This window comes from Neovison vison, chromosome 4 (genome assembly GCF_020171115.1).
Source record: "Neovison vison isolate M4711 chromosome 4, ASM_NN_V1, whole genome shotgun sequence".
NCBI classification, from domain to species: Eukaryota; Metazoa; Chordata; class Mammalia; order Carnivora; family Mustelidae; genus Neogale; species Neogale vison.
In genome coordinates, this window is record NC_058094.1 from 69,010,513 (window position 1) to 69,025,581 (window position 15,069).

The 15,069-nt window shown below is 40.8% G+C and overlaps 1 protein-coding gene across 1 annotated transcript in view; it reads right to left on the minus strand.

Moving 5' to 3' along the window:
- ADHFE1 (alcohol dehydrogenase iron containing 1) overlaps positions 1-15,069 on the minus strand; it is a 33,602-nt gene that overhangs the window by 10,016 nt on the left and 8,517 nt on the right. The window contains exons 3-12 of the mRNA XM_044245520.1: positions 14,786-14,832; positions 14,016-14,069; positions 13,670-13,824; positions 13,328-13,524; positions 11,683-11,760; positions 10,235-10,340; positions 7,318-7,470; positions 4,881-4,979; positions 1,485-1,563; positions 1,203-1,299 (exon numbers count right to left, since the gene is read on the minus strand). Coding sequence (XP_044101455.1) covers positions 1,203-1,299; positions 1,485-1,563; positions 4,881-4,979; positions 7,318-7,470; positions 10,235-10,340; positions 11,683-11,760; positions 13,328-13,524; positions 13,670-13,824; positions 14,016-14,069; positions 14,786-14,832 — 1,065 coding nt within the window. The remainder of the gene's footprint in view (positions 1-1,202; positions 1,300-1,484; positions 1,564-4,880; positions 4,980-7,317; positions 7,471-10,234; positions 10,341-11,682; positions 11,761-13,327; positions 13,525-13,669; positions 13,825-14,015; positions 14,070-14,785; positions 14,833-15,069) is intronic.

Consider the following 15,069-nt stretch of genomic DNA (forward strand, 5'->3'; position numbering starts at 1 on the left):
GGAGTTAAAATATTTAATGGCTAAGTATGGAATCACAGTAAACAAATCTTCCTATGCAAGGGAGAAGAGTTGGTGGGTTCTTCTACCCTGAGTTTTGTCTACTGGAGGAATTGCTTTCTCAGTAACATTGTTGGTTGCCTGGAGTTTTATTCTCTAAGGCTTTCTCATTTACCATACTCAAGCCTACTATTTGGGCTCCTTCCTACTTGCCACTGCATATTTACCAGGCATCTATCTGAGTGCCCAGAATGGATAAAAAACATCCCCGATCCAAAAGGGAAAGGGACAGAAGATCCTTGGTAAGGTGGGCACCATATTTCCAGCAGCCCATGCTGGGAAATCGAGCCGCTGCTCTGCTTCTCTACCCTGGACTTCTCTCATTACCATTCCCTGCTCAGCCCAGCACCTGGAACTCTACGGAAGCACACCCGTCAGTGTGAGACGTGAAGGTGAAGCAGGGCACATGGAAGGAGTCTGTGGTCATGCCTATCTTCTTGGAAATAACCTCTCCAACGGCTGGTGCTAGAAAAGCATAATGAAGTTTCTTTTTAGCTTTTCTTTTAGCTTCCTACCCTGAACATAAGTATGGGAATAGAATGTTTGGAAAATTAATCAAATTCTCAAAGTCTACTTGAAAGAGTTCCCATCTTAGAAAAATACCCCAAATTTTTACTTAACATTGAAGCTAGGCTGCATATAATTTTATGGCTTGTGAGATTCAGAAAGCACTGTGGGTATCTTGTTATAGATATTATTTATTCTACAGAGCAGCAAAACAAATTCTTCTTTTGGGATCTTTTTATGAAGTTTCTGGTGGTTTAGATTTTCTATAATTGGGAATGTACTGTTACTTCCTGAAACAAGATTCTTTTTATTACCTATTAAATGTAGCAAAAGGCACTTGCAATATTAATATTACGTAAAGAGTTTCATGTTCCTTAGGGATGAAAACAAGATAAATAGCATTACTACAACCTTAACATAAGCAATATTTGGTTCCATTTCATTGTTAATAGACTATTAGAAGCAAAATTAGAGAATTTTAGTGCTAGATAGGACTTTAGGCAGGTTACTCATATTTTATTATTAAACTTTCAGAGAAACTTTATGGGTATTATTATCCTTTACAGTTTATCTGCAGAAGCAACCTTACAAAATGCTCCACATATGCAGCTCACAGATTCATGAATGTTGGTTCGTACCCAATATTTCTGCCGTTTCCAGGTGCCGTTCAGGAGACATCTGTGCTGTGAAAGTGAATACCGCTGGGGAGGTGAGTACCACAGAAAGGCCATGAGGCTGAAGAGAAACAAAATGTGGTGACCACTGGGGCAAAGTTGGGTCTTCAGTCTGCATATTCTAGATAGAGAATTACTTTACCCTATACTCCAAGCAATCAAGAATTGACAAATAGACATAACAAATACATTTATGGCAACTGCAAAGAACATGAAATTTAAATAAAGAATTTGTTATGATTTTACCACCAGTGGGTGATCCACATTATAATCCTTTGCTTTATATGTCTTCACTAAGCCTGAAATTGGGTAAGACATTCCATGGCTAGAAAAGAAAGAAAGTCCTTATGTTGACATATAGCTATCAGAAATTCAAAGTAACAAAACAAACATACTTTTATGGGAGAGCCCTTCACAGTCTATTGACAAAAGAGTTATCTCACAAAGTGATACATTCTGTTTTCTTTGATACAACAATATATTCTTGCATTGGACATTTTGTGTATTCGCTAACAAAACCTCTGAAATGTTCAAATTTAAATGCTTGTAGAATTGTAGGTCAAATGCAGAAATTGCTTCCCAAACACATTGATTAACTTGATGATCTTGAAGAAATTGAGAATGTACTTTGAAGTTTCTTTAATAAGCTTCAGGGCATGCATTTTGTGTTTTGTTCTGCACTGGCTTGGCAGCGTGCCCCTGCACAGCTGACGATGGGTGGGAGTCTTAAGAGCCAAGATGTGCTGTGTTAGACATGCAAGCTTGACCCTCCAGTGATCTGTCCCATCGATAATTGATACATCTTTTCAAATGTTACATACTAATAGAGTTGACTCATAAATGATTATTGTAGTCTGAAAAGCTATCAAGAAAAGGCATCATGGTTTTTATTTGTGGGGTTTGATTTGTTTTGATGAAAAAACACTTTTTATATACTCTTGAATTCTTGGTGAACAAACAGGACTAATTTAGTTTACTAGATGACCCAGAATATGTATCTTGTGAGAAGCTTATGTACTTATAATTAATATGTTGTAAATGAAATGCTTTACATAGTAAAATGGTCCATAAGTCTTTTTCTGTGGGTTACTGGATGACTTTGGGCTTATTCAGCAAAAGACTTAACATTTCATAGGAAGACCAAGTATTTTGGTGAATGGTATAAGGAATACCAAGAAGGTGTCCCTTGCCTATCCCTTTCGTGAGATGGATCAGAAGCTGTTGGTTCTCTGAATTGCTATTTGGGAATACGCTTGACCTTTCTTGGGCTTCACAGTTTGTGGAAAATTATTGCTTAGTGTGCTTTCATGATGTGAAAGGGTTCATGTAGCTTTCAAAAGTAACTTTCTAATGATACCCAACATCTTAGTTTGATTTCTTTTAAGAGTTGTGTATGTTCTTTGTAAAAATTAGAACAGTCCACAATCCTATTTCTTCAAGATAACCATTATACAATGTTTCTTCTAGTCTTATCATGCAATCTTCAATTTATGATCATATGTGCATACAGTTTCAAACATTGCTTTGGTTACTTAATATTCTTTTTTAAAAAAAGATTATTTATTTATTTATTTGATAGATAGAGAGAGATCACAAGTAGGCAGAGAGGCAGGGGGAAGCAGATTCCCCACTGAGCAGAGAGCCCGATGAGGGGCTCCATCCCAGGACCCTGAGATTGTGACCTAAGCCAAAGGCAGAAGATTAACCCATTGAGCCACCCAGGTGCCCCTACTTAATATTCTTTACAAGCATTTTCCCATATAATTTTCTATTATTCTAAAACATTATTTTTTATTTGACAGAGAAGGATCACAAGTAGGCAGAGAGGCAGGCAGAGAAAGGGAAGCAGTCTCCCTGCTGAGCAGAGAGCCCCATGTGTTGCTTGATACCAGGACCCTGAGATCATGACCTGAGCCAAAGGCAGAGGCTTAACTCACTGAGCCACCCAGGTGCCCCTAAAACACTATTTTTAATAGCCATATTTATTCTTTGTGTACTACACTTCAGTTAACCATTCCCAAACTGTTGGAAATTAGATTGTTTCTAAAATTTTCAATTATACATACCACTTAGGTGACTATCCTTATAAAGAAATTCTTTGATCATATGATGATGATTTCTTTTGTCTACATTCATAGAACTAAAATTAGTGGGCCCAAGGAAACAAACATTTTTCAGGCTCTTGGGAGATTTTGCTCCCTTGCTTTTTATTTTATTATTAATTAATTTATTTCTTAAGATTTATTTATTTACTTGAGAGAGAGAGAGAGAACTAGCAGGAGGGACAGAGGGAGAAGGGGAGAGAATCCTAAGCAGACTCTGCACTGAGTGTGGAGCCCAACATAGGGCTTGATTCCACGACTCTGAGGTCATGACCAGACTCAAAGCCAAGAGTTGGTTTTGTGCCAACCACAAAGCAGGTGAGTGGTGCCACACAGGCACCCCACTCACCTGCTTTTATCTATGCTCTCAGCAGCCAAGTTTTGGGGTGACTCCACTACATCCTCCACAGCAAAAGCCTATTCTTAATTCTCAGTCATCATAGGTATTCAATGTTAAGGCATCATAACAAAAGTTCTGATCAAACAAATCAATTCTGGGCTACAGATAATGATTCTGATCCTTTTCTTTTTGTGAGAGATTAGTAGGAGGAAAAAAAATCTTGCATTTGAGGTTCTAAAAATCCCCAACACATGGTGAGGATGTGGAGAAATCAAAACCCTTATCCACTGCTTATGGAAATATAAACTGGTAGAGCTGCTGTGGATCACAGTGGTAGTCCTCAAAATTTAGACACAGAGTTACCATATGACCTAACAGTTCCACTCCTAGGCATACACTCAGAAATGAAAACATATATCAACACAAAAAACTTGTACACACATGTTCATAGCAGCATTATGCATAATGGCCAAAAGGTGGAAACAGCCCCAGTGTCCATCTTCTGATGAATGGAAAATAAAATGTGGCATATCCATACAGTGGAATGTTACTTGGCAACAAAAAGGAGCGACTTAGCGACGCACATATGGATGAACCATGAAAACCTTTTGCTAAGTTAAAGGCACAAATAACCACATATTATATAATTCCATTAATATAAAATATCCAGAGCAGGCAAATCTATAAAGGCAGAACGTGGATTAGTAGTTGCTTAAGACTGGGGGGTGTAGGAGGATTGATGGATGACAGCCAAAGAGTATGGAATTTCTTCTCAGGGCAATAAAATGTTCTAAAATCGATTGTGGTAATGGCTGTACAACTCCATGAATATGCTAAATCCCACTGAATTATACATTTTGAATCAGTAAATTTTATTGTGTGTATCTCAAGGCTGTTAAAAAAAAAAAATCTATGAGGGCACCTGGCTGGCTCAGTGGAGCACGTGACTCTTGATCTCAGGGTCATGAGTTGGAGGCTCACATTAGGGTTAGAGTATGTTTAAAAAAATATAATAAAACTTAAACAAAAATCTGTGACCCAATAAATTACATTTGAATTAAGAAAACATTCCAGGACCCTCAGTTAAATTTCTTTTTTCTAGAGCATATTTAGGTCTTACCCTTTGTCCTAAATTATAAACATTTTTTAAAATTAAAAGCAATAGCTTAGGTGAAGAAGTAAAATCTCAAGTTTGCTCACCACAGATGAACACCAGCATTTCCAAAGCCAATGCCAGCAAAAGCACTTGCCAAGTGCATATTAGACCTTGCTTCAAGATCGTCAGGATTTCTGACAGCCCTGTGGATGATATAAATACCTACATCAACATTGGCATTTCCTATCGAATCAAGAGCTGCCTTAGGGAAAGACCTGGGAAGAAAGAAATTCTACTTGGTAGGAAGAAAAATTAGGCAACTTATTCAAACGACACCTTGTCTTCTCAACGAAAACCGAAGGGAAACATATTTTCTTATCAATGGTTTTGGGCAAAGGCATAATAAATATGCTGTCAGGCTGCTCATGTGATGAAAGTGCTGGGGGAAGCAAGGCACTGACCCTTGGACTGTGAGCTGCTCTAGAAAAGTGCCCCAAGACTCATTCTTCTTCTTCATTTGTCAGTGAGCTTGACTGCAGCTGTGAATGAACTGCGAGTAAACACACACTCGGAATGGACAGGGCCCAGACTGGTTCTCTGAAATGAGTCCCTGTTGCCTGGGGCTACTTGCAGGCTAAAAGCAGCCTGCCCGCCATCTTTCTTTCTGTGACACTGCCCCAAATAGAACCCTCTGGAGGACTCTTTAAGAATCTGTTGAAACCACACGTACTATTTTAATATTTTTCCTTATGGAAGTGGGATGTTATTGCAGGATGAGCCTTTGCTTGCTCTAGATGTCCCGACGCCACTCTGTAAAAGCAAATTCTCAAAGGCCCCTTGCACATGCAGCTCAGCCATCCTGAAAATGCTGGCTTAGAAACCCTGCCCCAGGGCGGAAGCCCAAGACTGCCAAGAATGACAAACCACCCCTTGCTTGCTGTTCACAATTTTGCCTGGAGTAAGGGCTCCAGTTATGCAGTAAGCTTGCTACAGCCTTTTATCTCCTTTCATTTGGAATGGTTAGGCATCTGTGGCTCCTTTCCAAACCCAGCGTTCATTTCTTATTCCCTGAATGCCAAGATGAAAGAGCAGTTGATGGGGCTTTAGCTTTCCTTCTGTCCTTTACATCCTCACCTTCCACTGTGCTGTCTGCCAAGTCTTCTGTCCCCGTCTCATGCTGGCTGACCACTATCTGTATCTGCGACTACCCAAGCAAGTGCTTCCCTGCTCCCTGATGGTCTCCTGAAATAGCTCTGTGCCCCTTCCCTTTGCTTTATGACAAAATGCAGTCTGAGCTCCTTCTCCGGTACAGCTACCAGCTTGGGGCCAGAGGAAGCACCATGTTCACATTTGTGCTCTTTCCTTCTGTTATGTGTACAAGAGTGAGTCTGGGTTTGAATAGGTGTGCTCTTTCCTTCTGTGGTCTTTCCTTCTGTTATGTGTACAAGAGTGAGTCTGGGTTTGAATAGGTGTTAATGTCTCAGGGATCAGCTTTCATCTCTAAGTATATCTTTGCTCTCTTAGGAGCCAATCATGGCTATAGCATTTATAAATCCTTTGAAATCTTTTAGAAAGCTTTTTATTTTTATTTTTTAAACTATAATAATATTTAACTATAACATTTTTCAGATATGATTAGTATAAAAATTATTGAAATTTTTACATTCTTTTTTTCTGCATACTATCTTTAAAATCTGATGTGTATTTTGTACTTATAACATATCTCAGTTCAGGAAAGCCACATTTTTAATTTTATTTTTTATTAACATATAGTGCTTTTGTTTCAGGGGTTCAGGTCTGTGATTCACCAGTCTTACACAATTCACAGTGTTCACCATAGCACATGCCCTCCCCAATGTCCTTCACCCAGCCACCCCACAGAAAGCTTTTTATATCTCCTGGGACAGACAACTTTAGACACTGGTTTCTTAAACTCACTTCATGTGAGTTTGCTTATGGGTTGACTCTGCCTTCAGACACGGCCTGCATGGGCTTGGCCAACATCTGCCTCTCTGGGTCTCATTTCAGCTCTTGGTGTAGTCAAATCTCAGAGGACATCTGCCCTCACCTGAACTCTGGTTTCAAGGCTTTGATGAATAATCCTTCTAGATGCATCCTTATGAAATCAGGGGCTCATATTTTGTTCCCTTGCCTTTGCCTTTTCAGACTGAAGGACTCAGGTTTCATCTGTCCTCACATGCATCCCTCCCCATCTTTTCATCCTTCCAGAGTTTGCTGGTCTCTGGTGCTCCTCTATATCCACTGACTAATCTTTTGGTGAACAGGCGTGCTCAGGCTATTTCAGGATCTGGCACGCTACATTTTATGTGAGGGTAGAATGTGGTTTTCCTGTTCTCTCTCTCTCTGTTTGTTCGTTCCTTCTTTCCTTCCTTCCTTCTTTCTTTCATTTTATTTTTAAATAATTTTGACATCCAATGTGGGCTTGAACTTACAACCCCAAGATCAGGATTTGCATGCCTGACTGACTGAGCCAGCAAGGTACCCGTTCTATTCCGTTTCTATCTCCTCTGGGCCACATACCTTTTCAGATACTTAGCGACGATCCGTAGTGCATGGATGGCCCAGATGTCACTGATTGGGTTGCTGCCCTGGTATGCTGGCCGGGTGATAGGATTTGAAGGACAAGGGCTCCGCATGTGGTAGGGGAGGGCAGTGTAGGACTCCAGGGCATGGCTAACAAGACATATTTAAAACACACAGATTGAAAGCACCTTCTTTTCCCCCTCCATTCAGATTAAAGACTCTCTGGGACATGTTCAGTACTCACTCCACTGCAGATAAGCTCCGTGGCAGTGATAATCACAGTGCGTTCCACCAGGTCAGACTCTTGCCTACAATAGTCATTGCTTATTACAGAAATTAACAGTAAAGTTTATATTCACAGCATTATTTTTTGACCAGTATATGTTGCTGGATTACATATGGCTCCTTTCTAGTGCAAATAAATCTTTATGATGTTGAATTTTTACATTATTTGGGTCATGAAGAAAAGTCCTGAATCTAAAAAATGATTTCCTTATAAAATGTATTTACCATTAAACTCCTGTTACCTAAGGAGGGTCATAGTTACATGAGCCTTCTATTAAGAGTACAGTGCAGTGGGTGAGAGCACAGACGCCTGGGTGAGCTGTCAATCCTGGCACCAGACCTTCCTGTAGCAGGCGTGGGGTAACTCACTATCTAACCTGTGACTCTAAGACAAGGACAAATAATAGTATGTCTTCCTGGTGCTGCTATAAAAACTAAATGAGGGGGTACACATAAAGTACTTAGAATAATGACTAGCACATTGTAAAACTTACAGTTCATCATTATTATTAAATTTTGGCCTGAGAAATAAAATTCAGTTCTTTTTGTCTGATATTCCCTCAACTAAAGGTTGGCTATTTCAAGAACCAAGCTTCAGAATTTCCTCCACCTGATGGCCTGCCATCAATTCCAATGAATCAAATGCAGAAGAGAGAAAAAACAAAACACAACAAAACATAGCCATCTAGATCAGTGATGCATTGGGAACACAATGTAAGATGAACTGTTTCAGGCATGAATCATGGTTTTTGGTCTTAGAATGGAGAATTTCTTTTACACCTGAGAAGCAGATAACATCTTTTGAACAAACCATTGGAAATGCTTTTAAATAGTTGGTGGATGGATGCTATGGCTTTATGGTTCTTCTTTTTTTTTTTTTTAAAGATTTTATTTTATTTATTTTTTTATATAGTTTTAAAGATTTTTATTTATTTATTTGACAGACAGAGATCACAAGTAGGCAGAGAGAGAGGCAGGCAGAGAGAGAGGGGGAAGCAGGCTCCCTGCTGAGCAGAGAGCCGGATGTGGGGCTCGATCCCAGGGCCCTGAGATCATGACCTGAGCCAAAAGCAGAGGCTTTAACCCACTGAGCCACCCAGGCGCCCGGCTTAATGGTTCTTAATTTGTCCAATCTGTGGGCAGTGCAAGAATGAAGCATCCATGTGGGGAGATATTAACCAAATACCTATGATGTGACAGTCACTGTGCCAAGGGGCAGGGATAGAGAGGGGAGTAAGATGGTCCTGTCCTCATCGAGCTCACAGTGCAGTGAAGATGGGCATGTGAAAGGGAAGTCCACCCAATGCGGAAGAGCAAAGGATGGAGTGGTCAGTTGTACCCGAGGAGAAGAAAGGTGGGGAGGCTGTCAGCAAAGTCTCCATCAAGAGGAGGGTGCTCCAGTGGAACTGGAATATGAATTCTCCAAAGAGATAAAGAGCTGAGCATTGGGGACAAGCCAGGGCAAAGAAATTTGGCCGTCTGGCAGTAGGCGTGGAAAGGCACTAAAAGACTTGTCAGGTAGAGGTGTGTGTCTGTGTGTATGTGTGATGATTATATTGCATTCTGAAAACTTGCCGAGGCCCGTATGGAGGACAGACGGACTATGGGATGGAAGCAGAGACACTGACGAGGAAACCACTGCAATTATCCAAGCAAAAGTTGGGCAGGTCTGAACCAAGGTGGGAACAATGAGGCTGAAGAGGAGGGAGCAGACAGGAGAGAGCCCAGCAAGACAAGTGGTAGGAAGTACTGGGCTATGTGTGGACATAAGAAAGAAGTTCATAGCAAGCCCTGCTGCTCACTAACTTAAGGGACTCAGGAGAAGTTGTGAGGTGGTGGGAGGAGGTGGAGAATAAATTGGGATTTCATCAAATTTAAGATGTCATGCATTATAAAACGCATCATTAAAAATACCACTGAGGAAGAAAACCGTACCATGGCGCCACAGATCTTAAGACGTGCTCTGAGTTCACAGATGTTAGAATGTGAAAAAATGTACACATGCAAGTAGATGAAATAGGTAGTTTGGGACATGCTGAATGCGAAAGGCGTCCGTGGGTCTCCCTGAGGCCCCTGGAAGGAACACGGATCAGGGAGCCATGGCAGCTGAAGCCCAGGGAACATGCAGCAGGACTCTGGCAAGTTACTGAACATCTCCACGGCAGGTTTCTTTCTCGTGTGGTGCAGAGCTGTAGTGAGGTAGTGATGTGTGCCAAGTCCTGACATGTGAGCACAGTCCCGCTCCGGGGATGTCAGCTCCCTTCTCTGCCCTCTTCCATGCCATGGCAGCCCTGACCGTTTCCTGTTTTCTGTAGCCCTAGACGCAGGTGCTGTGGGTCTGAGATGCTGCACGCCAACTCCACCCACTCCTTTCCCTGTGTCCCTGTGGCAGCAGCTGTGGCTGGCACAGTCGATCCAGAACAGTGGCCTGAGGCTCATCCAGGAGCTCACCTAGTCACCATCCTTTATAGGTTCCATGTTTTCATCTAGGAAAGGGGATAATGACAGCCAAAGCTGGGGTGGTTGTGGAACACTAACTGAGGTATGCTTAGCAAGTGCTTTCAGCAAGAAAATGCAGTCCAGAGACGCAGGGCCTGGAAAAGCCCCTCCAGTTGGCACTCGTACCTACCAAAGCACATCGAAGCCACTGTTGGCAACCACCCGGTCAGGCATGTGCAGGGTGTGCAGGGGATCGATCAGTCCCAGTGTGGGCTTGATGGCTCGGGAAGCAATGCCTAAAATAGGGATTTTCAACAGAGGCAAAAGGTATGGACAGCATTTTAAGAAATTAAGTTACTTTAGGATAATGATTTATTCTTTTTTTTTTTTTAAAGATTTTTTATTTGTTTATTTGACAGACAGAGATCACAAGTAGGCAGAGAGGCAGGCAGAGAGAGAGAGAGAGAGGGAAGCAGGCTCCCTGCTGAGCAGAGAGCCTGATGCAGGACTCGATCCCAGGACCCTGAGATTATGACCTGAGCCGAAGGCAGCGGCTTAACCCACTGAGCCACCCAGGTGCCCCAGGATAATGATTTATTCTTAAAAAAATTAAAAAAAAAATGAGATTCATTCTCATGAAGGGAGGCAGCAAGAACAGTGGAAAGAGATCTGGAGTCAGAAACCTGGGTTTTTCAGTGGGTCTGAGGCTCCTTGTTTGAAGGAGCCAAGTGTGCACATCTCTTCCCAACTCTGGTTTGAATGTCACTGGCAATGGTGGGAGTATTTACACCAAAGAAACTGGCCAATACTAGAAACTGGGGCTTATTTACTGATTAAATGCCAGAGAGCTGGTTTACTAGCACACTGGTGTGGTTTGGGTTCTGGTTCTGCAGCTTGCTATGTGTCTTTGTCCAAGTCACTTAGTCTCTCTGAGTTCTCCATTAGATCATAACCATATAGGGCTTCTATCCCACATAGCTAATGTAAGGCTCACATTAGAAAGTATTATGTAAAAGTCTTTGAAAAACTGTAAGATTGAATTCAAGTATTGGCTACTGCTATCTTCAATAACATCAAAGGATAATGTCATTTAATTTTAAAAAGAGAAGTTACTATAAATGTGCAGCCAAATATCAATTTATTCTGCTACAAAGGCCTGGGACCTTTGGATCTTTCTGGAGTGTTGGGAATGTTTTATACTTTGATTGGGATAGTGGTTATATGGGTATATCTATTTACCAAAATTCACCAGACTGACTCTTAAAATGCATGCATTTTATTATACAAAAATTGTATCTCAATGAAATTGATTTAAAATGTTGAAAGGAAAAAAGTGTTGCAAAGATGTCCAAGAAAGGGAATAATCATTCAGCACTGACGTACAGTTACTAACTTGAGCAGAGAAATGGCCAATCAAGATTATGGCATTTCAATATGCTTTATAGGTAATTCTCAGAGAAGTTTATTAGACTGTTTCATATTTTTACATGTACTTGGTAAAGGAAAGAAAATGTGTGTATATACATGCCCTTAGCTCTATAACTCCTTGATTTTTAAATATTAGGATTAAAGAAAAGGCCGCGGGGTTGAAAGGTAAGAGAGAGAATTAAACACGATTTTTATGAGCATAGTTCTTACCAGTTTTTACTTTCAAGTGTTCATAGTCAAAGATGGCAACTCCTGTAGTTTCACTCCCAGTTCCTGAGGTAGTTGGGACTTGAATAAAATAACATTAATTTACATAATGCATCTAAGTAAAGGTCAGTGGAGATACTTAATTCAGCCTGAGGAAGCAAGGAACAAAGTTCGAGAAGGAAGCGCTGATCCCCCTGTTGCTCACGTGAGTTCCGTATCTACGTTGATCCGCATGTATGCTTCATATGTCTGTCCGTGCCTGCATTTACATGCATGCGTAATAGCGTGCCTGTCAGCATTAACACGTTTCCTATGCATATGTGATGGCAGTGTCTACATTAATATGCACACATTTCACGTGCACGGTGTTCATGTCTGCGTAATGTGTAGGCATGTCTAATGTCTACTCGCACTTTGATGAGTATGTGTAATAGCTTTACCTGTATTAACATATATGCATGATGTCAGTACCTGTGCCAGCATCTATACAGGCCTGACATGTACGTATGGTGTCCATGCCTGTACTAACATGTGTGTATGTTTACCATGTATTATGTGTCTTATTTCTGCATAAACGGCTAGGAACCCCAGGAACTCTAGCACCCGAGCTTACACAGCTGCAGCCGGGCATTCAGAGGCCAGCTGCTCGGCATCTGGGTTAGAAAACTCCTATATGCCTTCTCTGAAAGACATCTTTATTCCCTCCTGGCAGTAAGCACAGTAACGTTCTGCCTTTGCTAGGCTCCGTGGTTTTGTAGTTCTGTCAAGTTTCTAAACTTTACTAATCACCCCTCTGTGTGATGCTGACACAGTTTCACCAGAGGGTTCCGTTTGCCAGACATCAATTATGTTGCTCCCTGCTGATTGCTCATTCACATCAAAGCAGTTCATCTGCCTTCAACCTACTCCTATACCATCATGGGGCCCATTCACGGTGGGGGCAGTTGAGGGGGAGAAGAGAGAGGACAAAACTTGAGACAGATATTGTCCAGTTACCAGTTAGTGCATTTTCACTATAAAACTTTAAGCAGTAATACGCTAACAGCCATAAAATAGGAGGGAGGGAAGAAAAGACCTAAAGATCCCAAGCTCTGTGCGAGACAGACAAGCTATTCTGACTTGGACTTGCGTGTCTGTCCCCAGGGCAGCCACAGAGCAGATGTTGCCCAGAGAGATGTGGCCATGCTGGCCACATGTCCTAGAGAAGAGACAAAGGCCCAGGTCAGCTGAAGAGCCATTGTGTGGAAGAAAGGGTTGAGTCAACACCAGAAAAATAATAGCGAATGTTCCCCTTAAACTCCACGGTGGCTGGCAGAATGGGACAAAGCAGAGAGGGGTTTAGAAGACAAACCTGCCAACAGAGGGATCTAATAATATGGAAAGGATAACCTTCCCTCCTCCTTCACACAATGACTGCCTAGCATAAATCTGCAGACTTTCCCACCACTGACCCAAATCGTCTGCCTGTGCAATAATGATCAGAATTTTAAAACATAAATGAACTGCTATCTGTTCTGCTCTCCAAACACTGTAGTACACTGAAATGAAGAAATCAGAAAGCTTTGGAAACATAGCCTAAAATTCCTGGCTTACATCTTTCCTAAGACCTTTAGCCAATTGCAAAATAAAACGTACAAACAGTCTTTACCTGCAATCAGAGGCTTAAGAGGCACAGACACAGGCTTTCCCTTCCCAATGGGGGCATTGACATAGTCTAGGAAATCAGAGTGAGGGCTGGATGCATACAGATTAGCGGCTTTGCAGGTGTCCATGGTGGAGCCTCCACCCACAGCAACGAAGGCATCAAAAGCTCCCCTTTTGACAAATTCAATTGCTTCCATGAAGCTTAGAGAAGGGAAAAGAAAAGCCATTATGTCATTATTGTTTTCAGAAATAAATTGCCACACCATTAAAGGCCTGGAGCAAGTTTTAAGCAACAGTGAGAAGTGTTGGCTTCTACATAAAGTAAATAGCAGGAATAAGATAATACCTTCTATCTGTTGGTTCCACCCTCACATTATCATAAACCTTAAACCTTATGCCATTCTTTACTAGGGAGTCCATAACCATTTGTACGGGAGGGAGCTGGGAGAGGTTCTTGTCTGTCATCAAACAAACATTTTTAGCACCCATGTTTTGTAGGTCCTAAAACAACAAAAATAATTTATACGTTAGGTTTCATTGCCCGAGAACTGCAACAGACTCTCTCTCTTCTCTGGCCAACTTAACACTGCACATTTTTAAAAACAAAGGACTCAATTGTTTTCAGTTTGCATTTGTTTTAAAAGACAGGTAATATTTCTAACAAAAAGACTGTAGGAATCTTAAATACTTGCCATTCCCACTTCCTTTGTAACTCCTGCTCCATATCTAATATTTGAAACGGCCATCTGTGGAAAAACAAAACAAAAAAAGACTTAGATATAGGTGTGTTTCATTTTTAAAAACCTATAAATGAATCGTTCCTTCTTGTGTAGAGAATAAAGTATATATTCCTTAGCATGTCCTTCATTTTATGACTCCTAAACTAGGAGGAGACAGAGATTTAAACAAATAATTATATAATTATAGTGTGATAAAAATTCATCAGAATTCATTGCTCCTTTGTTCTTGCTTCAAAAGATTGCTTGGACCTCTTTTAGAATTGTTATAATTAAAAAACTAAGCTGTAACCTACAACATATGTAAGTTGGAGAGTTTGTAGAACTGGGACTTTGTCCTGTTTTGATGGCTGAACAAAAGACAGACAATACCTAAACATTACTCATGTTATCTGAAGATCTGTATTCCATTACCCCAACAAGGGACTTTGCTAAATGGGGTCTGATCAAATAATGAGATTAGGGAACACCAATTAATAGTAGATTTCAAATGAGATAATAATGCATTAGTGGGCGCCTCAGTGGCTCAGTTGGTTAAGCATCTGCCTTTCGGCTCAGGTCATGTTCCCAGGGTCCTGGGATCAAGTCCCTCCTGCTTCTCTCTCTGCCTCTGTCTCTCTCTCTGTCCCTCATGAATTAAAAAAAAAAAAAAAAAAGCACTAGCAAAATACTCTAGTATTTTTTCAAGTCATTCATAAAAGAAAGAATGGATTGATTATATATACCTCAAAGGCATAATCTGTTGTTTTCCCAGAAGGTGCAAATCCAGGAGCTAGAAATGTAGAAATTAGTGTTAGAGTAGGCCTCAAAAACAAAGCAAAAGTAATGGTTTTTGATAGTAAATTGGTATTTCAGCAGTGAACATAAGCATCTCCCTTAAAAAGACTTACCTTTAAAAGAAAATTAAAAGCCTTAGCTAAAATGTATTTTCAACTTACATTGTTGCCTATCAAATTGAAATTAAAATCTGCATTTTAAGAGAATGTAATGCTAACTTGACACTGATTGT